Here is a 27,499-nt window from a genome sequence, read left to right on the forward strand (position 1 = left end):
TCGGGGCTACACACTGAGGCTCACAGTAACAATGCAAGTGTCCGATGTTGCTTTAATTTTTTAAAAAACAACCTTTTAATTGTATAATTTACAATATAATTTATTTATCGCGCCCCCCCCCCCCCCCCCCCCCCCCCCATTTCTAATCAATTTAAATTATGGTTTTCTTGGATTTGCTTTTTGTGATCTCTTACACAGCAACACTGCCCCTCTTTCCATTAAGCTTGTATACTTCCATCACATATAGTTTTGGGATTAGGTCATTTTGAGACAAGACTCGGTTTGTAAAACTTACACCCTGCTCAGTATACAAATTTGCAGTGGTGTGACTGACAAAATGTGGTCTCCAGGTTTTTTCTGAATTTAAGAAACGATGGATTTTAGCACTGAGTAGTATCACCATGTTGTGATATCTACAGGTATGGCCCTTTTCCTGAAGAATGTCGCATTCCACGGCATCCTGCTGGACGCTCTCTTCGAAGAGGGTAACCAGGAGTGGGAGGAAGTGTCCCAGCTGCTGAAGGAAGGCATTGTGGGAGGTGTAGTTCAACCTCTAAAGACTACAGTGTTTGAAAGGGACCAGGTGGAGGAAGCATTCAGATACATGGCCCAGGGCAAGCACATTGGCAAGGTCGTCCTACAGGTTAGTTTCCCCTCTGATCCTAAACCTGACTGATCCCAAGATCTTTCAGGTTAATACCTTCGGCCTCAGATGTTTGATATGTGACTGTTACATGAAAATACAATGCCACATCAGTATACTGTATATCCTCTTCACACAGGTCCGCTCTGAGGAAAGGGGGCCAGAAGTCCAACCTGCTTCTCCTTTGTCTCTCCCGGCTATCGCACGCACTTTCTGCGTCCCCTCTCACTCCTACATCATCACGGGTGGATTGGGCGGCTTCGGTCTGGAGCTTGCGCAGTGGCTGATGGAGAGAGGAGCCCGCAAACTGGTGCTGACTTCCAGATCAGGCATCAGAAATGGTAACGCACAATGACACAAGGCTGCTTTAAGTGCCACTTTGTTACACTCCTATTCCAAGTGAGCAGTGACGTGTGTTTAAGTTCGTTGACACCATATAAAAGGCCGAAGATGTTGTTTGGCACTGGAAAATATTGGTCACAGTGTAGTGGAAGTCAGTGACATATGAGTGTGTGGAATGGGATATTAAATCAAATTCTTTAGATGAGATTAAATTACTAAAAAAAACATTTTTACACATTCAGTCTGTAACAATAGAACAAACCTCTACCTTTTGCTCTGGAATCATCCGTGATACAGACTGGTGTACAATGTTTTACCATGTGCTGTTTTTCTCAGTTTACTCTCTTAACTGTTTTAGGATACCAGGCGAAGCGAGTGCGCGAATGGCAGAGTCAAGACGTGGAGGTGCTGGTGTCGACCAGCGACGTCAGCGCACTGGAGGGAGCGGAGCAGCTCATTGCTGAGGCTGCTGCTCTCGGCCCAGTGGGTGGTGTCTTTCACCTAGCAATGGTAATGTATATATATCTATTTATATTCTTTATAACTAACTAACTAACTAAAAGATATAGCGCAGCTATTTGAATACTGAGATGATAATCATGCTGAAGACGCTCAAGGTTAGCTCAAAACGAGGGGTCAGACTATAATCTTTAATGTCGGTTGTTTCAGGGCTGCCATGGTGCATATTCTGTATGATGGTGTTCAATGGCCATCAAACTTAAATTAAACCGAGCCTCGTTTATAAGAAAGGCGAGAAAAAGACTAATGGCCCCTTTACAGTAAAAAGGTTTGTTCTTGGATTTCCACAAGTATATGGAGCAGTACTGGCGGTAGTACTCCAAGTACTCCTCTGCCCTTGTGTCCTCTGTGCTCCTCCCTCTGCTGCTGTGTCTGTGAACCACTGATAGCACTGCCGTTGTCCATAGTAACTATTGAGATATCAATGGTATTACTGCTTGAATGCTGCTTTACAGTGATTCCACTTTGAGTCTGAACCCCATTGCCATGTTTGATATGTCATTATCAGGTGTTGAAAGATGGCATGTTGGAGAATCTGACTCCCCAGCTCTTCCTTGATGTCAACAAACCTAAATATGATGGCACCATAAACTTGGACAAGTAAGGCCCAGGCTCCATTATCCTTCTATATCAATTTGGGCAAATTATAAGGACTGCTATTTACTTCTCTCATGATCTTGATGCACTCCTTTCATTTCTCCTCCAGAGTGACGAGAAAGTCGTGTCCAGATCTCAGGTATTTCGTGGCCTTCTCTTCAGTCAGCTGCGGACGCGGCAACGCTGGGCAAAGTAACTATGGTTACGCCAACTCAGCCATGGAACGCGTGTGCGAAAAGCGCCATTATGATGGTCTACCTGGATTGGCAGTCCAATGGGGTGCCATTGGCGATGTGGGCGTGGTGCTTGAGACCATGGGTAGCAATGATACCGTGATTGGTGGCACCCTACCACAGCGAATCACATCCTGCATGGAGGTGCTCGACCGCTTCCTGTGTCAGCGGCAGCCAGTGATGTCCAGTTTTGTACTAGCAGAGAGGATGGTGGTGAAGTCTGAGGGAGGAAGCCAGAGGGACTTGGTGGATGCTGTAGCTCACATTCTGGGTAAGAGCCAAACTAGACAACCAAATCATTCCCATCAAAAAAGATACTTTAAAACACATGGTGTAATCGTGCCTGTTATCTGTTGTACCTTTGCAGTGTTGATTGGACTGATTTGAAAAGTGTTATCAAACAACATGAACATAACTTTTGGGAAGGTTGTCGTTCAATATAAAACATGATCATTCAAAAATCTGAACCCAACTGTATGTGTTAGACTTTTTTCTAGATACAGTTATTGATTTTCTTTTAAAAAATGTTATAAAGCAAGACATCACAATCGAGACAAGACTTGGGTGGAATGATTAGTTTCACGCAGTGGGTGAAAACACTGATGGCGCATCTGTCCAATGAGCGGCGTGTGTAGGGACTGCGTCACGAGAATGAGAATACAACAGTGGTGCATTCTGGGAGTTGGGGTCTTTTGAGCTCCGAAATTGTTGGTAGTATTGAAAACTCACCAAATACTGAAGCAAAGCCGATATTTCAGCTCTTTTTTTCAGAGATAGGAGAGGGGTTGAGAAAGTTGTAATTAATTATTTCTGCCATGGGACAAGTTGGATTGTTTCATTTCTTGCTCTAAATGTGATCATGTCAAACTCCCAGAACTTTCACTGTGATTTTCACCTGCAGGTGTGCGCGATGTGAACAGCCTGAATGGCAATGCCTCATTGGCTGACCTGGGCCTGGACTCCTTGATGGGTGTGGAGGTCCGTCAGACCTTAGAGCGCGATTACGACATTGTCATGACTATGAGGGAGATCCGCCAGCTCACCATCAACAAGCTGCGAGAGCTGGCCAATAGCAAGCCAGGAGGAAGAAATGGTATTATGAAGTACTGCTCTTATATCAGCCAAAAATGTATTTCATACACTCACATTTTGTACAGATATGTTGTTTCCTGTTGTTTATTTGTGTTAAACAACTTGAGGACAAAATTAAGGAACAGATTTAATATATCGTTCCATAACCCTTGTTTGCAATAAATGCATCAAGTTCCGACCCACTATCATCGCCAAAACGTTGCATTATCTTTGTGCATGAAGTTTGGTTGCATTTCCCAGTAAACTAGCAAACATCTGAATTCATTCTGCTTCTACCATTATGATCTTTAATTGTTAATAGAGATTATAGAGCCTATTATAGAAGCAACCATGACACCACCTTCACAGCTGAGCTTGTCTGTTCTATATCATGAGCAGATCACCGAATGAATCAGTGTAGGTCTACTGACAATGTTTCAAAAGAAGTCAAATTATATTGGTTATTTGACAACTTGGTAAGTTTATTGTCTTTTTGCATTTTCCAACTCTCCAGAATCTCACCACGCTACAGCTAAGAGAGATGGCATCCGTTCTCTGTTGGAGTCTGATCTCACGCAGCTATTAGTAAATCCCAATGGTCCCACGGTGACGCCGCTCAATAAGGTTCAGAGCCAAGAGAGGCCACTGTTCCTGGTCCATCCGATCGAGGGCTCCATTTCCGCCTTCAAGACACTGGCCTCCAAGCTCAGCGTGCCTTGCTATGGTTTGCAGTGCACGAAAGGTATTGTGTTCACATCACTAATTTAGGCTCATAACAAACCCATTTGTCCAAAGTTACTTCTGATTTGTGCATTCAAACCACATGGGAGCAAGAGCTAGATATCAGGTGGATGGTGTGTTCCTTTCAAACAAATGACTAAAAGCATGTTCAGTGCTGCAGTACATGAAGCTTATTCTGTAAATGCTTGCAAGGGATTAGATATAGTCTGAAAAGTTGTTTTTTTTAGCCTGTGTCGTATAATATGGTAAGGAGGAGTTAATCGGAATGGCTTTCCACCTTGGGTATACACATTATACACACACAAAAACTCCAAGAGACCTGTGTTGAGTGATCTTTGTTTATCCCCCCTCTCTCAGCTGCTCCTCTAGACAGCATCCAGTCCCTGGCAGCCTACTATGTGACCTGTGTCAGACAGGTTCAGCCGGAAGGGCCATATCGACTCGCTGGCTACTCCTTTGGTGCCTGTGTGGCATTTGAAATGTGCTCTCAGCTGCAGACCCTGAAACAGTCTGCGGAGTATCTCTTTCTGCTTGATGGTTCACACTCCTATGTGGCAGCATACACACAGGTTAGAGAAAAAGCTAACCTTCTCACATATACATAGTAGTGATTGAATTCAAAATTGTATCCACTTTAACTATGAACCATGAACATGAGGTGCATTCCACAAATGCAAACTTGATTTAGATGGTTGTAAGCAGCCTTTGTTTATTTATTGGATCATAAATTAACAAACGAAATGAGTTCAGAAGAAATGAAAAGGTGAATAAGTTAATTGATTGGTGGAAAAAACTTTTGATTGAAGTAACTAACTTGATTATGTTACGTCAACTCTGTATTTGTTTTCAGAGCTACAGAGCCAAGCTGACACCTGGGAAAGAGTCTGAAGCTGAAACTGAAGCCTTGTGTGCCTTCATCCAGCAGTTTACTGAAATCGAGTACAACAAGGTATGTTGTCTCTAACAGATGTGCACACACAGTTGCCCACTAACGACTTTCATCAAGCAGTCTAAAACAGCTCCGGGTGTTTTATCTATGCATGTAAAACACCCCAAACCATGTTAGTACATTCTCTACTTAAACTGAGAATACTTTAGAAGTTTTATCCAAAATTATGAATCTTGATGTGTACATAGACAGAAGATGACAGATGATGGTGCAATCTGTAATATTACTTCAACACCTGAAATTTAGAGTTGTTTGAGTCCAAGCTCTGATTTTTTTTTCATTGACGGTTCATGAGAAATACCCATTTTCCTAATTAGCATTGAAATTATGATAAAACAGTTAAGTGGATGTGTAGTGTATTTAATGTGGCCTGTTTACATTTCCCTGATCACTGATGATGTGTCCCAACGCATCCTAGGATGTTTCTGTAAACCATCCAAACTGGTTTAGCCAGTGACACCCAGGAAAGCTAACTGACAACCAAGGAATGATTGGTGACAACTGGAGAGACAGATAACAGTGCGGAGAGATGGCAACAGGGAGGGAAGGAAGGGGTAGCAGTGCCTCCCTCACTAGGACGGACCTAACGATGACGACCTTGGAAAATGAGTCGCCAACAATGACAAGTAGATGCATCTGCGGAAAGGTCTGCAAAAACGATTGTGGCCTAAAAATTCATCAGGCCCGAATGAAATGCTAGGAGCAGGGGTAGTGTAGCACAGCGCACAGGGTCCCCTGCATTTATAGAGGACCCCTTCGGCTTCAAAAAGCAGTTGCAAGGGCAGAAGCGCATCAAGTGACTTGCCTGCTCGAAGGAAGAGGTAGATCACTTCGTACATGACTGATCCAGTCAGAGAGCAAGAGCTGGGTCTCCAGAGAGCCCTTTTGGACATTCCAGGATGGAGTTTAACAACAGAGAAATAACCTTGAAAGAAGTCCAAGAGGTGGTTACACCAGCAGATCCAATTCAGCTCCAGGCTGCAGTGGAGTACCCTACAAGGTATACAAGTGCCGCCCAGAGCTCCTCAGAGTCCTCTGGAACCTGCTGCAAGTGATTTGGTGAAGGGGAACAGTCTCGGAACAGTGGAGACAGACGGAGGGAGTCTGGATACTTCTCCAGCATCCCATCTGGAGGATGACAGACTTCCTCATCAAGAACATCGACACATCTGTTCAGAGGGTGCCTGCAACACTGGAGTTGTCACACAGCTGATCAGGGAATCGTGTGAGGGGAAGGGAGACTCGGTTGTGCTTTTGCTCCACCTTGCAGTCGCATATGGCTCGATACCGCACAAGCTGTTCGAGACCACCCTGGACCAGAGCCGCGGGAACGTAGTTTGACAAGGGGCTGTCTCATCCCCTGACGTCTGCGAACTCCCTCCCTCGCAGGCAGCTCGCAGTCAGACAGGCCACGTAAGGGAACTGTACTGGCTTACCTTATCGGTTCTACACATGGAGTCATGAGATTGATCATTGACAGTGACATGTCATTGTCATCCAAAGTGTCTGTTAATCCTCTTTCTTTTTTTCAAGAAAACGTGTCATTGATCACTGTTTAGCCATAGTTGCACCAAAAGTATTTTTTTTATTGGTGCACTGAAAAAGTTAAGAAGAAGAACTTCTTCTCTATTACTTCTACAAACTGCCCTTCATTCAAATGCGCTCAATTGCCCCCTACTGGTCTAATAGTGTAGCTGTAATCTGTTTTACGATAGAAAAACCTAAATAATGCGGTAGTGCTACACAATAACTGAAGGAAATTGCGTTCGGCACCCCCACTTCCCGCGGTCCTGCCCTGGACCGCCACCTCATTCTGAACTACTATGGGAACTTCAGGCTTAGTCACTTCTGGAAGCTCAACATCTGACTGGCACAGGCTTGGGAAAGGGATTATAACCCGGTGTACCATCTTGGTAATTCTCTTTGCCCTAGCCATGAACATGGTGCTCAAGGCAGCTGATTATTGACTACTGAGTGCAGAGGCCCGCTGTCCAAGTCTGGTATCTGGTAACCCTCCCATCAGAGCCTTCATGGATGACCTGACTGTTGGTGCCTGGTGGCAGGTGGATCTCTAGGGCCTGGCAAAGCCCCTGGGCAAGAATGAGCTTTAACCCAGCCAAGTTCAGGGCCATGGTGTTGAAGAGGGGTAAGGTGGTGGACAATTTTTGCTTTTTTGTGGATGGCATTGGATTAACATCTGTCACTAAGAGACTGTCACAAGCTTTCCCAAGGTTTTTGACTGTAGTCTAAACAAAGCTTTAGACTTGGCTCACCACAGTGGATAAGTCTGGCTCCTGGATGAGGAGTTAGGGTTTCTCGCCCAAGAGAGGCCCTACTCTAATGTGACTCCTCACATATCGAGATGCACCGATAATGGTTTTATAAACACATCATAGCCCTGGGAATCAGAATCGAATTGTGAGGTGCAGAATATAATGTATTAGACCATTTTTGGGTAGACATCATCCATCGTCTACCGAGAGGCGGGGTACACCCTGGACAGGTCGCCAGCCTATCGCAGCGCCACATACAGAGATGGACAACCATTTACTCTCACATTCACACCCACGGTCAATTTAGAATCTCCAATTAACCTAACCCCATTCTGCATGTCTTTGGACTGTGGGAGGAAGCCGGAGAACCCGGAGAGAACCCACGCATACACGGCGAGAACATGCAAACTCCACATAGAAAGGCCCTGGTTGGTTTGAACCGGGATTCGAACCCAGAATCTTCTTGCTGTGAGGCAAAAGTGCTAACCACTACACCTACGTGCAGCCCGGGTAGACATCATATGTGGGACAAATCTGATATCGTATGTGCGTCTGACCTTGTTTGCATCCTGTTCCATGATCTGGTCTATTACTATATATTGCTTCAACAGGGTCATTCTATATTTTTCTTCATCAAAATTGTTTCTGATTTCTTCCTCTTATTCTGCAGCTGCTGGAGACTCTTCTTCCGCTGTCAGACCTGGAGGCCCGTGTCAATGTAGCGGTGGACCTAATCATCTCCGGTCACAAGAACATCAACCGAGACTCTCTGCACTTTGCAGCCAGTACCTTCTATTACAAACTAAAGGCTGCTGATGCTTATGTGCCTACGACAAAATACCATGGTGACGTGATGCTACTGCGTGCCAAAACAAGCAGTGAATACGAACAAAATCTTGGTGTTGACTACAAGCTTAGCGAGGTAACAATGCACTGGCACACATTTCCAAACCTATGTTAAAAGCATTTTAAGTCTAGCTTGTTTTAGGATTTTAGATTAATATTCTGGGGTTTGGTCCCCACAGAAGGTCTGTGTTATTCTGTTATTCTAGAAGAATCAGACGGACTGAGTGCGATAGCTGATAACCAGGGAATAGTCGTGGTGTAGCTCCCTGTGGCGCTTTTTCAAGCGCTGATACAGGTTGGTGGTGTTGCTTCGGGAGGTAGCGACTGAATGCTTTGCACAATACCTTCTTTTGTTGCACGTGTCAGCTCAAACCCGAAATACTCCCGTATCACCGAATTGCGGCTTATTGTCAAACATTGCTTCCGGCTCCGCGGATGCTGCTCCGCTAATCCAATGTTATTCTTTGGTTTCACCCTTGTGTTGTTGGTGGGCGTGTACACTGTCGCCCTGGGCAACTTCTGATTTGTGAGAATGACTAGTACGTGGGCAGCACGGCATTTCTGATTTGGTGGCATGACTGTCGCAGTATAAATCGCGTCGTTTTAAATCGCGATTTCGATTCGAAAACGATTCATTGTCAGCCCCACTGAGTGCCTAGATCATTTAGTGTGTTGATGACATTCACCAAAACAGGACAGGCGAATCAAAAAATGTGCACAGCTTTACAGTGACAGGATTTTTACCTTATGAAAAAAGGGAATCAATATGGATTTTGTGGCAGCGTCCACTAAAACTCAGTGTGTGTGTGTAAAATAGAAAAGTGTAAACCAAGATTCAACACCCTCGTGGGGAGAAATGTAAAAATAAGTATTTATCTTTGTCCAAATACTGTCTATTTACCACCACTAATTAAATCTCACAAACTCACATATTTTCAATCTTTGAATCGCTCTATATCTAAATGCTGAATATGTTCTGTTTCTTCCTTGATTCAGGTATGCAATGGCAAAGTGTCAGTCCACAGCATTGAGGGAGACCACCGTACCTTCCTGGAAGGCGAGGGGGTGGAGTCCATCAGCAGCATCATCCACAGCTCACTGGCTGAGCCACGGGTCATGGCGAGGGAGGGCTAGAACGGCACGCTCCACCCTTGGGAATTCCACGACATTCCCAAGATGGGCCTCTTCCTCCTGTTAATTCACATTGTAGGTTAACTTATAGAATTAGTCATAGAATAGGATCAACAGTCTTTGGACAATGCATGTTTACATTGTGTGCCCTAATATCCCTTATGCACCTTATTCCTCCTTACTGCACCTTTTCAAATCTCATTTGTCAATCACGCAGTCTCCTTAACCAATTAGAGCTCTATGTTGGAACTATGAAAATATATTTTATTTTCCTATTGGTTAAATAAAATGAATGCTGTCGGACCATAGGTGACAGACCTCCATGGACCAAACTGCTCTATAAAACAGTCTTCACAGGACATTGTCTTAATTCCAGTGTATTTACAAGGGTTGTTTCTTTTTGTTTACAATTGAAATGCTAATAATAATCAGTATTCATGAAATATCCCCATGCATGTCTGTAACCTCACCACTGTCATTGAAATTTAAAATATCTGTTGTTAACACAAAGCACCTTGGTTTGTGTGCAAATCAGGTATATTCCTGTAATACATTTATTTTTTATGAGTTCGCAGCCACTTGTAAAAAGGCCGTACCTCAAACTAATTTTGTAGAAAATAAATTTGCTGTAGTAGCCAGACAGAAAACGTAACCTGACTCACATTGAAGTGTTCAACACGATCACAATGGATCCAGGCCAACTTTTCCCAGCTGATGAACTTGATGAGATTAATGGTTGTGAACCATGTTGTGCTTTTAATGTGGCTGTATCCTCTTGGAGCAGTCCGACTCCCATGAGCCAACAGTCCAGTCCCACTGACTCCTGAGGCCTCTGATCTCGTGTATGAAGGGTCAAGTGACTGGAGGCAAATGTGGGGATGGATCGCAGTGAAGAAAGGAATGCAGTACATGTTTTTCTCTTACATTGTAATATTGCCAGTATGTGCTGTTACGACTAATAAAGGCGTCTCACAAGTACTTTATGACAACTTTGTGTTGTGTATTTCTATCTCTCACATGATAAATCTAGGTGAACAAAACCCATGTGAATGTCTTTATTTGGACATGCACTGAATGCCTGCTATGAAAACAACTTAATAAAGTGGAGAATTCGTGCTACGTGTGAAGAACACAATGGGACTTGGTTTGGTATGGACAATGGTTTTCACCTTTGTATTGGGATAATGTATGTTGTGATTTGGCACTATACAAATAAATTGGAAATGTATTGGGGGAGAGAAGAAGAATTCAGTAGTATTATTTTAACTTTTGAGGGAAATTCTTCTTAAATATGGAGACAATTGTGGCTCAGGAGGACCTTCAAATACCTGTCAACATCCACAAGGACCTAACATGGGCTACACACACCACTGAGGAGTCAGGAAGGTCCAACAGCTTCTGCATTGGCTCTAAGAACGGTTGGGCTGAGACCAAAAGGATGTATTACCTTAAATTAACTGTACCATATTAGATCACATCAACTTTTTCTCTATAAGAAGGCTATGTACCCAAAGATGGCAGGAGTTAAGCCTCTGCTTAAAAAAAAACAACCCTAGACCCAACCCCCAAAAAACTTTTTTGACCAGGAGATGTCCTTCGACTCACTTGTAAGACAAGTCTGTAAGACAGACTTTTCTCAGTCGTGTTTTGTGGATATGGCCAAAACAGAAGCACTGACAGGCGAGGAGAGAGGAGAACAACATTTATTATGTACCCATTGCCTACATACACTGATAAATCCCATCACTTCCTACATCAGCATAACACAAACCATTGGTCAACATTGTCAACAGTTATTAATTGAGATGGAGTGAAATGAATGCAAACTTTTTAAGCGATCACACTGGCTTCTGCAGCAACAAGTAAATATTATTTATGTCATTTCATTTAACGAGCAGGACATACACACTGATTTGGGATTGCACTTGTGAATTAAAAATATGTATTCATATGCAAAATGCTGCCTTGTGTCAGGAATCAGCAACTGCTAAAGTTGATAAAATAGTGCTGAAATGCCATAAGCATATCATCGAGTGTGATCAGTAAACCCTTGTTGTGCACCTAAAAACAAGCTCATGTTATCTTATTACTTGGCATGCTGTCAATAATATCTTACAAATTGTAAATCAAGGACACCAGAAAAAGAGAACCATGTGGCTTACATGTCAAAACAGTAGATATTTTGAGACACTTTGATTTTGTTTGATTTCAATAACATATTTATTATTTTGGTTGTATAACAAGAGTCAGGAGGGGATGAGAGAATTATCCCATGTAATATTTTTTCAACTTTTTTCAGAATAAATAAGGTCTATGGGCTTTGTAAGTGTCAAAACAGTTAATAAACAGACAAATACACAGCCTGCACTCAGCAGCTGCTTTTTTTTACAAGGCGTCAGGACTTCCGTAGGAAAGCTGTTCAGTCGATGGATGTCAGGAAACGGCATAATTGCACAGGCTTCTTAAGGATATTAATACAAGGGACCAGAACCAACCCTGAATTATTTTTACCTTTGCAAAATTCATCGGTCGCGGCCCGCGACGTGGAGCTGTTGCTGGGGCAGACGTTGCGGCGTGTCCCAGTGGAGGTCCGCCAGTTCCGTCATCGGAACTGTACAGCCGTCGTCTCTGTCCCAGCATCAGCTCCAAGTCACGTCAGCTTTGTACAGCATCCAGTCGCTCAGCAGATCGCTCTGCCATCTTCCGCCGACACCGGTTACTGATGAATTTTGCATAGTCGGGGAGCAGGGAGATAGTTTCTCCAGGGCCAACAGCACGATGAACAGACACACCGAGACTTCCGAGTGTTTGAGGAGGTGGTTGGCCTGGCCTCACTCAGAAAAAAGCCAATCAGAAGTGAGGCTCATGTATATTAATTAGACAGGCCAAAATCGACCTGAGCAGAGCTCCTGAGAAAAGAGCTATAAAACCATATTGGGATGGTTTTTGGTACTTAAAACCTTGAATATATATCTTTAATATATCAAAACTTCATGTTAAACATCAGGAAAGGGGTATAATATTGGAGCTTTAAACAAAAACAACAAAAAAAAAATGACGTGGCAGTCGGTGTTAATATTGTAGTAGTGGCCACAAATCTGAGAAGTGTAAAAAAAAACTTTCAGTTCATTATTAAACTTTACCGGGTCAGAGGACATCAGATGAGTAGACGGTATTTCAGTGTGGCCAACGAAATATTTGCGCTCACAACCGCTAAAAGAATGTGGATACAGGTCAAAGTGGACATGATAAGATGTTTTGGAAAATCTGCATGTAAACTGTTCTCACTGGGGTTGACGATGAAAAGAAGTATTACTGATGCATGGTGAGACTTCCTGTTAAGCCCTCTCCTTAAAAAAACACTTGATATATGCAATTGTTTACTCATGAATCAAAACAGAGGACTAACTTGTGATGGAAAAATTGATGCAGTTGAATCAGGAAGACAGAGACCGTGGATGTTATAAGAGCTCAATATATATCGAGGAGATTTCTGGTTCGTTACACAGTTCAACAAGTGGTCATTGTGTGGTGTCCCAAAAATCTGCATAACCCCCGGTCTCTGTAGGTGTATTAAGCTCTGTCGGAGTAATGTCGTCATCTCACAAACAGAATAGCTTTCTCCATCTGTCTCTGTCTGAGTGTGTTCTATATTTACTGCTATGTGTTTTGCAAGGTGTAGCCTAAATTCTGCGACTGTGACACCCCGAGACAGCCTTCAGCTACCCATCAACTCTCTCGGCCTGCCACAGATAAGATGACCTCGCATGGTGCATGAGAACACTCATCTTTTCAGTTTCTCAGGAGAAGAGAGAAATTCCTCTAAACAACTAACTGAAAATTTTTAACATGCAACCCTTTGTCATTAACAGATCTTCTAGTTCTGGTTGTTCGGTGCAAATTATAATCACCAAAGGGCATATAGTTTGAGATGCAAACAATATTTAATCTTAGAAGAAGGAAGTGTCTGAAGAGAAGGCCCCTGCCAGCCTGAACTCCTCCCTCATCAACACACAGAAGAGCCGCTGAGGCAGAGCTTTGGAGTATGGTGCTGGCCGAGGGACACATGAACGCAACAGAATCTCCCGGCCTGCTGGAGAAGGGAAGTCAGGCACTTTGTTGCTGCCTCCAGTTGGCTTCTTGTCGTTCCCCAAGTCTTCATCCAGTGGTGACAGCAGAGCAGCCTAAGGGCGGAGACAAAGTGAAATAACTAACCAGCAAATGAAAAGGTAAAATGGAAAGATACTGAAGAGGTCTGTACACAGTCTGTATTTAGTTTGAAAATCCTGATGCACTAGTTAAAACTAAAAACACAGCTATGTTTGGCCTTATTCAAGTTATTTCATATCCATTAATTAAAAGACCAATGTCAACAAAATATGTTAATTTCAAAAAGGTATGACTTCCTTCCCCTATCTTTGCTGCTGGTGCTCTATTGTAGTGCAGCTCTAGTGTTTTTGGAAGCAAGTTGTATGTAGGTATAAGTGCAACCAGAGAGAATAAGATGCTGGATCTCTTTGCTCTTTTAGCACCATCCATAGCGCTGCCTCCTTTGGGATAAGCTGCTGGCGACACAACTGCACCCTGACAATGCATCTTGGATCACTGACTTCCTCACTGGCTGGCCACAGTACGTCAGAGTGGATGGCTGAGCTATCCGAGGTCGCACCAAGCAGTACCGGTGCATCCCAGGGAACGCTACACCTCAGACTTCCGCTTCAACTCTAGTTTCCTGCCACCTTCAGAAGTTTTCCGACGACTCCTCTATTACTGGATGTATCAAGGCTGGTGAGGCCAACAAACCAAACAAGCAGAGGATCTCTCTCTCTCTCTTTATTATTATTATTGTTGTTAAACTGTTATTTATCATTAGAATTACATTTATATCATTATTATAAATGCACACACACACACACTGGATTTATGTTCAATGCATCGGTCCGTGCGCACAGCGACTGTGACGTCACCGCAGAGCCAGACTAGTTTACACTCGCGCTTCAGGCGCTTCTGACAAAAGGTGTCGCTGCTGACAAAACACTATCTACACGGCTGGAATCGCCACAAGAAGAAGAAGGAGTCGTCAGGCACCATGGCTTGTGTTGGGATTGTTCCATGAGGAAGAATTTGTGGCATTTTCTGAAATGCACCTTTAAATTAGCTCTCCAGCATTGAAATCAATCTATTTTGAATTAATTTATTGTACGTTCTATTAGGGATTACAATGTATATATTTACAGTATATGGAATAATTTTTGAAGCAACTTTGTTTTTGTGCTCTCTTTCAACTCGGTCATTTTGGTGGCTCTGATAAACTTTCAATTGAGAGTGCATCTTCACGCTTAACAGATGAAATTGATACTAAAATTTCAGACTCTGATGTTTCAATATACTGTAGTACTGCTTCCAGTATTAATGCTCAGCAAGGCTAACCACATCCTGGTGCAAGCTCAATACTTAACACAAACATGAGATTGATATCTATCCCAGCATTTTCACTCTTGAACTATTTCTTAAAAAGTTTATTTATTCCTCTAAATCATTTTTTTGCGACAACTTTAAATCATTTTATATAGGAAAGGTCTTGTACAGCTGCTGTTTTTTTCAGTGAAAAAGGTTTTTGTTGAAAATTGTTTATAGATTATATCTTCAAATAACGTATCAAGGTAAACAAAACACTGCAAAAGTCTAACTGGTGCACCTGAATTATACAACACAAGTCCACGGTAGTGGGATTATCATTACATCGATTTCCTAAAATGATTCTCCCAGAGAGCAGAATAACTGATTTCTAATACTAGATAGTAAATGGTAATTGGATTGTATTTATATAGTGCACTTTTCTATCACACATCAGTCAAACTGACAGTGGTCAGGGGCAATTTCGGGTTCAGATTCTTGCCCACTGGCACTACAGCAGACTGAAGGAGCCAGGGATGGCAAACAGACCTTCTGGTTAGTGGACATCACGCTCTAGCTCCTGAGCCACAGCCGACTCAACAGATTTTTTTCATCATATTTGGATTACGGTGCTCACAGGCAACTGATGCTTTTGGGTATTGACAGTAGTTTTCTGTACATCCGATTCGAAATTCACCGTCTCTCACGCAGGTACAGAACGTACGAGCTACTTGGCCTTTGGGTCACATGGAACTGGGTCTTGTTTTTTGTATATTCATTTATGAATGTCAGATTTGACTAGATTAGGGTTTGTTTCTTTATGTTGGATCCAAAGTTTAGGACTTGTGAACCCTCTGCCATCATTCCTATTCCTACACTTTTACTTTTGATACAGTATGTGTGAATCATTATTATGTTGTTTATTAACCTGCTGTTATGGAAAATTATGGTTTGTTACAACGTAAGTTTTCATTGAGTTTTTCATAGCTCTGGCCATCAGATGATTATCATGGCCAAGGTCAAAGGTATGCAAGTAAAACCAAGATCCTACAAAATGTAGAACTTATTATTTTTCTATAGGAAGCATAAATTAGTATTAATAGTACTGCATTTTTAACCATAACAAATAAAAATTGTTATTTTTAGTGAACGCAGACATCTATGAAACATGAATAAATGGCCGTTTGTATGTGTCTGTTGTTGGAATGACACTGAGGGATTGTAGAGGGAGTAAAGAGAGGGGTATTCTGGTTAGGGGAATGTCTCATTGCTCATTGTTACCTCATCACTGGTGAAGTCAGTCAGCTTGATGCAAGCAGCAGGGTAAAAAACAGAACAAAAACATGGTAGAATGGAGAAAAAGTTCAACAAAAAATGGAAAAGCATGTTTGTGTCTGAAGAGGGTCTGAGGAGCTGCTTGAACCATTCACAAATACTGAGATGCTAGGGAGCAGCACAATTTAACGTGTAAGTTCAATAAGCTGTCAGCTGTATCACAAAATCATAACTCTTCTGAGGGAGGACTTGTTTCCCCTCAGTTTGCAATGTTTATGACTTTGTGGCTGCAACACCTGCTGAAAAAAAAAGTAGCAGTATTTTGCCTCCAATATATTAAGTCTCTTGTTTTTGCTGCCGCCCTCCATTCCATTTAATTCAATTTTATTTGTATAGCGCCAAACCATAACATACATTATCTCGAGGCACTTGGTTAATACATTATGTTTATGAAGTTTGTTCTTTATTTCTCTTTTCCGTTTTCTCTTTTTTATTCTGTCATCTTAACTGCTGTCTTTCTCTTATTCGACTTTCATCTTTTAGACATGGGATACGCTTTCCAGTCTGCTTCAAAAGGTGTAAATCCCTTTCTTTGTTTCTTTGCTGTTGTGTGTTTCTTTGCTTAAGCTTCATATTGCTCATGATCACTCTTTTCTTTTCCTACCAATCTCTCCTTCAGTTGCATTAATTGTCTGTCGCTCCCTCTGAAAACCCCAATTCTTCCCACACACTCAACTGTCTACAACTGCCAGGGTATATATTATTCATAAGTCGGCTGTATGGTGACAATTTATTGTGGCTTCTGCAGAAGGATCCAGACCAACAGGCTACAAGTAGAGTCTGCAGAGGAATCGACACTGAGTGTATCTTTCTTACGACATTCATACATTACATGAGAGACAGCCTTGTGAGAACATCTGCCTGACCACTTGGACCATTCCCCTCCTTAGTTAGGGAAGGGGAACAGTGCCATACAAGGGTGGAGATGATGCAGAGGAATAATTGCAGTTAATACTGGGTTATATATGTATATGTATAACAGATGATAATACGTTTTTACCACTACAGCTAGAACATGTGGGGAACATAATCATAGGGAGCAGGAGAGAGGAAGTGAGGCTGCTTACCCTCTGAGCGCTGACAAAAAGCCTGTGTATTATGCTACCAGCTGATCCCTGTCCAGCTCCGACGACTACAACCTCTGGTTCATCCAACAGGGAGCTCACAAACCTGGAGGAATCAAATATCAAACAGGATTACAGCTGGGCAGTTAAGTGGCAAGAGCAGAATGACCCTGCTTTCACTGTCATTATTACTCCTAACAGATACCTGTGTTTACCATTAATAACATAGACTGTGGGGGCTCACTATATTTTAATTTGCACCACCACTGTTTCATAACGCAATTTATTTTTTACATGTCTCATAACAACACATCAAATCTCTTACTTAATGTTTTGCGTCATTGCGTCATTGCCCTGCTGTTGCTCTCTCTATCATTTTCTCTGTCACAAACCGATTGACCAATCTGTCACAGTTGGACTGACCATCGGCAGCAAGAGGGATATTATTGTGGATGTGGATGGGCCATTAAAATTTGTTTTTATCTTAAAGTTTTTATTGTCCCGGTAGACATTATCATAACAGCAGTAGTTTCAGCTGTAGCTGAGCCAACTGTGCATGTGGTCACTGTGTAATCACAGTGCAACAGCAATGTATATTAAGGAAACACTAGATTTATGCAATATATAAATACAGTCAATTTACCATCCATTTACAATTGTCACTGACATAGCTTTGCCGAATAGCTTTATTGGATGTTATAGTAATATCCTGTCATTTTCACACAGGTATACAGCATTGCCATTATATAAACTTTCAGATTTTCCTCCACTACTCCAACCTCCTCCTCCTAAGATCTAATGTACCTTTATGTTTGTTAAGGGGGGATTAAGTTACTCAGAACACTTCTACCTAGAACCGCAGAGCCATTTCTGCATAACTATAAAACCACTTGCTGTAAATGGTCCGTTCTTGACCAAAATGCTGCTCTAATAAAGCAATTGCTAACTTACTTCTCTAGTTCATCAGTGTCCCCTCCCTTCTCATCCTCACTGACGGCAAACTTGGCTTTGAGTGAGCGAGCTTGGGTGATGACCATTTCCATGGTCATCAACTGGTTGATGAAATCCTGCAGTCAGAGAAAGGTAACACACACACACATGCTGTCAGAACAGGAACTGAACTGATGGCTCTAACACCACCGTATTAACCAGTCCATATAAATGTATCGGGATTATTCATGTTCATCTGTACTTCAGCATGTTACATTTAAAAGCAAATTGAACCCAATGACTATGCTGTTGAAGCGGTGATTTTAAAAATATTTGAATTGTGAAATATTCAGTAGTAGAAATGCTAAGCCTTCTAAATCTTATAGGCTGGTGAGACAGATTTGCTTCCATATTTTTGCCCTTTTGAAAAGAAGCGTGGCTTCTTACAGCCTCATGTGACCTTAAACGTACTAACAACAGTTATAACACCAATAATAATAATTTTTTTCAAGAAAATAAGAGCTTTGGTGTCTGTATCCGCAGATAAAAGATTAGGACAGAAAAAAAGTGGATTACTTAGTTCAGCTCTAATTAATATTTGTAAAAAAAATTCAAAAATCCAATTCAAAATACAGGTGTTCTGTCTGATGAAGGTTTGGGGACCAGAGGTTTTAAGTAAACTGAGAACTAGTGACAGTGTGTGAGATTCTGAATAATTTAAAGTTATGTTTTGACCTTGGCCAGTCACTGACCTCTAACTTCTTGTAGTCATAGTTGTGGGGCTGTAGCAGCTTGCTGGCTTGAGATGTAGCTTGTTGAATGCTTTTTTTGACTGATGGAATGTCTTCTATTGACTCTGTTAGAGAGAAGATCAAGAGGAGACAGATAATTGTAATGTAAGCAAGTGATCAATAAAAGTTGTGACAATATTGAGACAGGATTAGACTCAGTAGACTCAGTGCTGTGGTACTTCCTGAAGCCAATTTTTTTTTTTTTAAATGTTGTTTTCCAGTTGTTGGGCCTCAGCCCTCACAAAATGAAGGGAAACCACATGCTCATTTGTTCAAAAACAAAGGAGAACCCTTAGGGTACACTCACACTTAGCATTCGTATCATGCCAAAGCACGACTCACGGCTAAAGTCCAGTTCGTTTGACTAGTGTGAGTTCAAACGTACCGTGCCTGGGCACGGCGAACTTCCAGGCCTAGGCCCGGTTAAGAGGTGGCCTTCAGCACGGCACAATTGCACATGTACGAGCATCAATTATATGCGACTGTTCCCCGCGACGGACATTCAAAAAAAGTCGTCGCCTTGCACAATTGACTACACTGGGTAGTGCTGCACCAAAATGAGTCCAAAAAACCCAAGAAGTTAATAACCCTACCATGTTTTCTGTGCTGCTCTCCATTATGTGCCTAAAACCCAACCAAGACTGTGCGTTTTCAAAAACAAAGCGACAAAATGAGATGACGTCAAACAATGCATTCGATCCCTATGACAACTTCTGAAATTAAAAGGTACACCTTTCTCTATGATTTAGGGTATTTATAGAGAGTAACAGGAGTATATACAGTATATAATGCAGCGTTCTAAATTGACTAAGATTTGAGAAGATGACGTGCCAATTTTTTACAAAAATTCCATCACTTTCAAGGTTCAATTTATTCATCAAATAAATATGAAATTAGCGCTTTTTGTCTTGAAAATATTCTCATTTATTATGTGTTTGGCTCGATAACATTCCAGTTCACGTTTTAATGTTTGCTATCATGACAATTAAAACAAAAAATATATGGTGATTTACCTTCCTCCTTTAACTTCAGAATAGCAGAATGCAGTATACATGGTAGGAGATGGAGGGTCAGGTCCGCAGGTTTCTGCACAGCCAAATAATGCAGAACCTAAAAAGGCAATCAAAACACAATCTTAGTTTCTCCCATTCATCTGCCTGTTTATACCTTGCTCCTCTCCCACAGGACACAGAATGACCCTTGATAAAGGTCACTGGTTTTCAAGGTGTTTTTTACAGGGGTGTGAAGGTGGGAGCGTAGAGGTGGCTCAGGAGAGCACCTCCAGCTGCATCAGGGCAGTGAATAGAACCAGCTGACTCCCCTGCCTTAAAGGTGGCTGCATGAATGAACCAGGGAGAAGAGAGAAGAAGCTGTCACCAAAGAACTATTGAAAAGCATGTGTGACAGAAGCTGGGCTGTATCACACATTTTAATTTGTCTTGTGTTTTGTGTGAGACCTATGGTGGCAGAGATGTTTGCGAGAAGGGGTATATCCACTCAGGGAAAAGCTTTCCTGAACATACTGAAAGACAGTTGTATGTGTGTCGTCAAGTTCTACATTAAATTACCTTCTCGGCCTCCTTAGTGTCATCAAAAAGTCTTCTCTGGCGGCGTGCAGGTATAGCCCTGGCTGTCTCCCAAGCCTCTACCCACATGTTGCCTGGGATCTTCATCCTGGGACTTAGATTGCCTTTGACCACTGTGTCACCATTCTCATCGACTACCTCCTCCTCAATGTAATCCCTGGGTGAATACCAGCGCACAAAGTCCTCCAGAACACAGCCTGGGTTGGCTGACTGAGGAAAGACAGGAAACATATTTTATTTCAATCTATATTTAAATTTTAATCAGAAAATACATCCATGTGAATCTCATTGGGATAATTTTATCAAGAGCCATGTAATGAGCAAAGACATAAAATATTTAGCAGGAGTGGAAAAAGTATTTTTCTGTGAAAATACAGAGGCTGGACTGACTCACATGATTCAACCCCGCAAAATGTCAGAAGCTAATGATTTGACTGTTATTGAAGCAATATGAATTCAAAGAAAGAAGTGATTTCAGAAGAAAAAAAGGGATTATCTCATAATTAAAAACCACAAGAACCCAGTTGCGTGGCCGGTCAACTCCTCCACCTTCCACCATTCAAAATCGGTCTAGTTGACAACCTTGCGTAAAGATCACAAGTGGGTGAGATCTAACAGGCCGCACTGCTATTAACACAGGTTGTCTATGCTCACACACATAAATCACATTCCAACCTGCCAAACTTTGAAGCTCTGCTAAATTGTTAGCCTTGCCAGGGTATGCCCCCATAACTTATCCTTTTCCGGTGTACAAAACACCTTACCCACTGTCATTATAGACTAGCCCATATGACTAGTTAGCCCCTAACTAGACAAGGGCCACTGAGTAACATTTAGAGTTTTATTCTTACTCTTCTTTCTTACTCTTCTTTCGGTCGCTCACACCGATAGATAGATAAAGGCTGTGAATGTTTAACCTCTAACAAAGCTGTATATAACAGAGGTTACTTCCAACAAGAAATTAGAAGCAAATTGAAAGAAACTGCTCCAAAGCTGTATTAAGTTTACATATGTCTTGAATTGACGACTGTTTCATTCCTCATCACCTTCTCTATCCTCCTTTTAACCTTTCCCTCCCAGTGAGGTACGATAATTAGTCAATCCCATCACCCCACCACCTGTCCCCTAGACCATATCCCCTCTCACCCTCTTCAGTACTTTATGTACTTTATATTAGTTATTTGTTCAAAATAGTGCTGTTCGTGTACAATGTACTGGGTACAATATGAGAAACAAAACATTGTCCATTCCATTCTTTTCACATTTTGTTAATTTTTTTTCTACTAAAAAGGAAAGAAGAACTGATAAGAGTACTGTTAAAGTACTGGATCGATAAGCAGCATTGATTAAGAGTACCGGGTCACAATTTTTTTTTCTCCTGCACATGGGCTTCACCTCCACTGCTACAACTTCAACCAAGAGGAAAGGAGAGGATCTGTGTCTGAACCAAGGAACCTTCCTACTGGGGTCCCTCAGTTCTCTGTCCTGGGCCCCATCCTCTTTTCTCTGTCATTCACTCACACTTTTCTTCCCATAGCTATGCAAATGACACCAAAGTCATTTGGTCCTTTCCACAATCTAAAACCAAGGTGGCAGCACGGATCTCAGGATGTCTGGAAGGCGTCTCCCATCAACTACCACTCCATCGCCATTGAGAACTCTGTGGTGACTCCAGCTCAAGCTGCAAGGAACCTCGATGTAACACTGGACGACCAGCTGTCCTTCGCTGCCAACATCACAGTGACGACCCGCTCCTGCAGATCCTCCACAAAATCAGGAGGATGCCCCTGTTCCCCACGAGAAGGCAATGCAGGTATTGGTGCAGGCTTTTGTTCATGCCTCGATTACTGCAACAGCCTCCTAGATGGTCTGCAGTGCAATACGACCTCTGCAGCTCATCCAACCTAAGCAAGTTCTCCCACATTACACCATTCCTCCGCACCGACAGCCGGTGGTGGCTTGAATCCGATTCGAATATTGTAATATTGACCTATCTAAAGTGCCTTGAGACTTTGTATGTTGTGATTTGGCGCTTTACAAATAGAATTGAATTGAATTGAATTTGGACAAAAGCTTCTGCTAAATGAATGTAATGTTATTTCACCCAGTTTTGCATACAGGCTCTGCAATGTGGTTCAGATCCTTCGATCTGTCTGCCTGTAGCCATTTCTTATTAGATGAATAGCAGCATTCGGTTTTTTCTCCGAGGCACAGTGGTTACTTTTCAGCCAATCATCATTCAAACAGCACTTTCAGCAGGGAATGCAAATTCATCTGTAGCATCTCTGCATTGGCTTCCTATAAAAATCAGAATAGAATTCATAATCCTGCTACTCACCTACAAAGCCCTTAGTAATCAAGCTCCATCATATCTTACAGAGCTCATAGTTCCATATTATCCGAGTAGATCACTTCGCTCTGTAAACTCAGGATTATTTGTGGTTTCCAAAGTCTGTAAAAGTAGCCCTACTACTAACCCTGACCCTGACTCAGGTGTTTACTGAAACATCTGACAGAAAAAAAGCGTGGTATATAGCAACACAGTATGAATGTGACTGTATTTTGAGTGGTACATCAGACTTTACCATTAACCATCCAGCAACTGATTTTTTTTCAGGATACACAGAGCCTAGCAGATTGTGGGGAGTATGACACATATTGACAATAAAGGGTAATAAATTTAAACAATTTTATAATAGTATTGTAAAATTAATTATATACTGTAAAAATAATTAAGACTGTGCAGGCAGTTCTAACCTTAAAGGACTCCATGTCAGAGAGAAGACAGGCACTCTGCATCCGGGCACGGAGATGAGTACCTTCAGCTGATGTGCCCAGTTTGGCCAGTACCTCTGAATGCTCCTCTAAGAGATCCTCTGTCATGGGAGCAGGTTCCTGCAAATAAAAACCCACAAAGAGCAGATTCAGATTAATTTGACTTTTTCAGTGTATACTGTAAATGGGAATGTAAGTGATGTATTGCAGCACACTATATAGTACAGTATAACAACTCTTGCAAACTGGACAGTGGAGTATGTCCAATATTTTTTACAGCATGAACTTATTTATTTTAAAGACTTGCACTTCTTGACTTTTTTTTAAGTTGCAGCTAAAATTATGAATATTTTGAACTATCTGTATTTAGGGGCAGCAAATAAAGTTGAATGTGTCAAGTAAGTAGTATATTCACTAATTACAGAACAGCGTTACAACCGATAAATGTAACAAATGATAACAATTTGTTTTCAATTTCAGTTTTAACATATTCAAACACTAAGACTTATTCACGTGGTAAAATATTTCTTCAGTTATAAAAAAGTGAAAAATTAACTATACAACTCTTATAACACACAAATCCCCCTATTACTTTTATCGCCATCTCCTTTTTACATCTATAAACCAATAATATATGTAAAACATAATTGTCCTTTCATTATATGCTCTATTTGGAATAAATGATAAGATAATACCAATATACAGTATATACTGTAAATACAGAAATATTTGGTGCTAATATACAAATATTACACCTATATTCATAAATAATTGATACATACTGTATTCACTTAAACAAAGTGTGTGAGTGAAAGATGCAGACAGAGAGAGACACAAACCTGTGTGACAGGAACATAGAGAAGATCTGTAGAGTTGAGTAGAGTCATGTTGTTAAAAGGGTGCAGTCTGCCCTCTGCTTTACTTTTACTTCCATCCTTTTCTCCCTCAGTATGTGGAGCTTCCACTTCCCCCTGGTCACTTAGGCACTCAAAGAATTCATCCTCACTGTCGCTCCAAGAGTCCCAGGATTTTCCCGGTGACACTTCCCTTGTTAAGGTGGAGGCAGTTGTTGTTACCATTGGAGACTCTGGTAGGGGAGAGCTGTTCTGGCAGCCACCAGACACCCTGCGCTCTCTCTCTCGGTTTCCCTCCAGCACCTTCCGAGCTTCATCTCTGGCTCTCTTCCTCTCAATACAGCAGTTGAGCATCTAGGTAGGAACATAAGCCCCTTCAGTCATGGCATACTGAACAATACTGCCTACCATATCTTTGTTAAAATAAGGCCTGTAGTCAGTCGGGCAATCTTTATTCACCCAAGAGAAAGGCATTATTGAAAGAGCAAGCAGAAATGGTGCCACTGCAAAAAAGCAGCAATGTGTTGGCAAGTTTAATGATATGAAGAAAGAGGGCTCTCAGTTTTCCTGCAGGCAGCATTATAGTTAGATTTTGAAACTTAAACTTAAAAGGGCAGTTAGCGATTCTAAAGCAAAACACATTTTGTAAAAATCCAGCACAGCCTGTTTTAGCAACAGCTTATGCTTACTTGCCTTCTGTCAGGCCAGACTGAGAGCAGTTATCAGGGTTTGTTGACTAAGGTGCACACTCAGACCTAACCTCTCTCCAAAAGAAAATGTATTTACAACAAATAGCTATGATTATGCTCTCATATCTGTTTGTAGAATGTGTTGATATTTTTCAATTAAATACCTGGAGCCATCAGCCGCAAGACTGTGTGTAGCATTCACTCATATGGTTCAAACACACTGGGCATATTACATAAATGGCTACCTGGAGCTTCTGATGCAAAAGACAACAGCGAAGATCAGGAGGTCCACCAGTCAGTCTGCAGATTAGGAAGCAGAAGGTGAAGATGAGATGGATATGAATGAACATGGCTGTATAAATAGATTGAGAAACTACTTATCAAGCTGCTTCCACTAGTACAGTCTTACAAAAATAATTAAAAAACAAATTCAACTTTTATTATTGTACGAGGTAGGGCAATGTTGGTAACAAGGCAGTTGTGACTATGTCCTTTGAGATGCAGACCTCAAAATGTTAAAGGAGAGATATTATGCTCATATTTAGGTTCATAAAAGGCATCAGTGTTCACATACTGCCCATTCCTGCAGCTCCTCTTTTCACCCTCTGTCTAGAACACCTGGATTTCTTTTAGCCCCTCATCCCGATAAAAACCCCTCTCTGCTCTGATTGGCCAGCTGACCCAGTCTACTGTGATTGGTCAACCGATTTCAAAATGTGTAGGAAATGTCACGCCCCTTTACCAGAAAAGTGGAGATTTTCAGATTGGCGGGGTTACCCCAAATAAATCCAACCGTGACATGACAGTGGGAGAGAAATCTGAACCAGTGGTGTAGGGGTTAGGCAGCTCACAAAAAAACAGCAGGGTGGACTTTTTTCACAGTTTGTCGGCTGGCAGGCTCCACAGACATTTATGTGCAGAAACACTGAAAAGGGGATTTTTGTATAATATGTCACCTTTAAACCAAATATATAAAGCAATGCCGAGAGCCAATAATTCAAGAGCAGCACGCGTGTGTTGTACTCACCCATAAATTAGGTAGTTGTTTTCCCAGCGGTAGCGCAACTCAAGGACAAACTCCTGCCAGAGGTGGGCAACAGCCCGCAGCCCACCATGATTGTAGTTTGCCAAACACACACACAGTGCCAACCGGTAGGTCAGACTGTCACTGGGTGCTGACTTTAGCTGGAGGTAAAGGTTCTGGACAAGTGGCGAATAAAAAATGAACAGTATCATTCCATGGAAATATTTTAGAGCAGGACTTGAACGTGTGTGTGTGTGGGGGGGGGTCAACTAATGCACAAGCACCACATTGCTTGTGCATTATATTCTCGACCTATTCAACCATTCTGGTAACATTTTGTGCGTGCGTGTACGCACTTGATAACTGATCTGAGCTGAGCGATCGTGGGGTGTGTGTAGCTGGGGCGTCATATGGTACGCTTGTACAGAGCAAGGACCGTGTTAAGCTGAGGTCTCAAGTATGTTTATCTTTTAGATAAGGTTTTATTTTGATGAGCAAGCTTTTATTTGTTTGTGTAAATGGCACTTAACAGTGTTTTCTGAAGAAAGGGTATGAAGGAGAGGAAAGCAAATGTATGTTTAATTTAAGGCTGATTGCTGAACATAAATAAACGCTTCTGGAAACATCAGTGTGCTTCACTAATGTCTGGCTGGGGTCTGCTACATATGTGCCATTTGTTATTTCAAACATTCATCTGGTATTCTAGAAAAACCTGACTTGATTGACACCCTTGGTGATTGTGGTGACATCTAAGGACTTCAATCGAGTTGTAATAAATGGAGTAAAAGCGCAAACATACATAGTCAGAGTTTTTATCTTGTTCGGATTTCTCAGAGCAGGTTGCCTTTGCAGCTTTATTCTTGCGGTTCTCCGATGACCTCTCCACAGCAGCGTCTGGAAAGAGATACTACGACATACAAGAATAAGATAATAAATAAACATTAAACTATAAAAGTGAAATTTAGTTACACATTTACATAACAGCAATCTGCCAATTTACAAATTCCTCGCCTGCCATTCTTATTTCTGACAAACCCAGCTTTTGTGTTATATAGACATTTAGAATAAAGAAAAATACCTTTCATGCTCAATTGGGCTCTCTAGGGAGCTGGAGCAAAGACAGCTTTAGGCAAAATTTTATCAATTTCTTACCTAAATACCAATGCATTACCAATGAATAACAAACATCCAGATTCATTTTCAAACCCATGTTACCCAGTCCCCAATTAGTGATTTTATCCCTACACTTTGCTTTATTAGCCCAAAATCGAAGACCTTATTTATCACTTTTTTTTTCTAATTCCAACCACAATTTGGCAGTTGTGGATCGAAATTTAGACAAGGCATTATTGTCTTATTAATCTCATTTTGCTCTATACATTTTCAATTTACAAGCAATAAATTATTAAATCTGTAATAGCTTCAATTAGAATTCCAATCCAGTCAACCTGTCCCCAAGTCTTTATCCTAACCACTACTCTATTCCATTGCTAATTTAAATTTACATCTAAAATCATCAGTCCACTGACCTCCAAAACCACACAATGGCTAAAATACTAATGACAATTTTTTATCAAAAATGAACTTCATCAAGGCTTTTAAATATTAAAATACTGTCAAGCATGAAGTTCGCTTTAATGAGCTGGAAATGGGCCACTGTCTGAAAGATTAACAGTATAGCGAGGAAAACACATGGTACGCTTATGTGA

At 41.6% G+C, this 27,499-nt stretch overlaps 2 protein-coding genes across 4 annotated transcripts in view; one reads left to right on the forward strand and one right to left on the reverse strand.

The window, feature by feature from the left end:
• The window catches only part of fasn (fatty acid synthase), a 38,503-nt gene extending 28,169 nt beyond the window's left edge, over positions 1–10,334 (forward strand). For both annotated transcript variants that reach the window (XM_035612874.2, XM_035612875.2), the window contains 11 exons: positions 420–643; positions 783–984; positions 1,344–1,495; positions 2,013–2,104; positions 2,211–2,605; positions 3,236–3,427; positions 3,920–4,147; positions 4,504–4,715; positions 4,997–5,095; positions 8,039–8,290; positions 9,211–10,334. In XM_035612874.2, the coding sequence (XP_035468767.2) occupies positions 420–643; positions 783–984; positions 1,344–1,495; positions 2,013–2,104; positions 2,211–2,605; positions 3,236–3,427; positions 3,920–4,147; positions 4,504–4,715; positions 4,997–5,095; positions 8,039–8,290; positions 9,211–9,348 (2,186 nt within the window). In that variant the 3' untranslated portion in view covers positions 9,349–10,334. The remainder of the gene's footprint in view (positions 1–419; positions 644–782; positions 985–1,343; positions 1,496–2,012; positions 2,105–2,210; positions 2,606–3,235; positions 3,428–3,919; positions 4,148–4,503; positions 4,716–4,996; positions 5,096–8,038; positions 8,291–9,210) is intronic.
• A 696-nt stretch (positions 10,335–11,030) lies between these two features.
• The window catches only part of rab3gap1 (RAB3 GTPase activating protein subunit 1), a 32,006-nt gene continuing 15,537 nt past the window's right edge, over positions 11,031–27,499 (reverse strand). The window contains exons 14-25 of one of the 2 annotated variants that reach the window (XM_035612777.2): positions 26,590–26,697; positions 25,794–25,966; positions 25,012–25,066; positions 24,063–24,431; positions 23,206–23,343; positions 20,431–20,658; positions 19,876–19,972; positions 18,824–18,927; positions 18,093–18,208; positions 17,145–17,247; positions 16,024–16,047; positions 11,031–13,529 (exon numbers count right to left, since the gene is read on the reverse strand). In XM_035612777.2, coding sequence (XP_035468670.2) covers positions 13,296–13,529; positions 16,024–16,047; positions 17,145–17,247; positions 18,093–18,208; positions 18,824–18,927; positions 19,876–19,972; positions 20,431–20,658; positions 23,206–23,343; positions 24,063–24,431; positions 25,012–25,066; positions 25,794–25,966; positions 26,590–26,697 — 1,749 coding nt within the window. In that variant the 3' untranslated portion in view covers positions 11,031–13,295. The remainder of the gene's footprint in view (positions 13,530–16,023; positions 16,048–17,144; positions 17,248–18,092; positions 18,209–18,823; positions 18,928–19,875; positions 19,973–20,430; positions 20,659–23,205; positions 23,344–24,062; positions 24,432–25,011; positions 25,067–25,793; positions 25,967–26,589; positions 26,698–27,499) is intronic. The other variant, XM_035612778.2, reaches the window with a different exon arrangement.

Source organism: Scophthalmus maximus, chromosome 16, assembly GCF_022379125.1.
Source record: "Scophthalmus maximus strain ysfricsl-2021 chromosome 16, ASM2237912v1, whole genome shotgun sequence".
NCBI lineage: Eukaryota > Metazoa > Chordata > Actinopteri > Pleuronectiformes > Scophthalmidae > Scophthalmus > Scophthalmus maximus.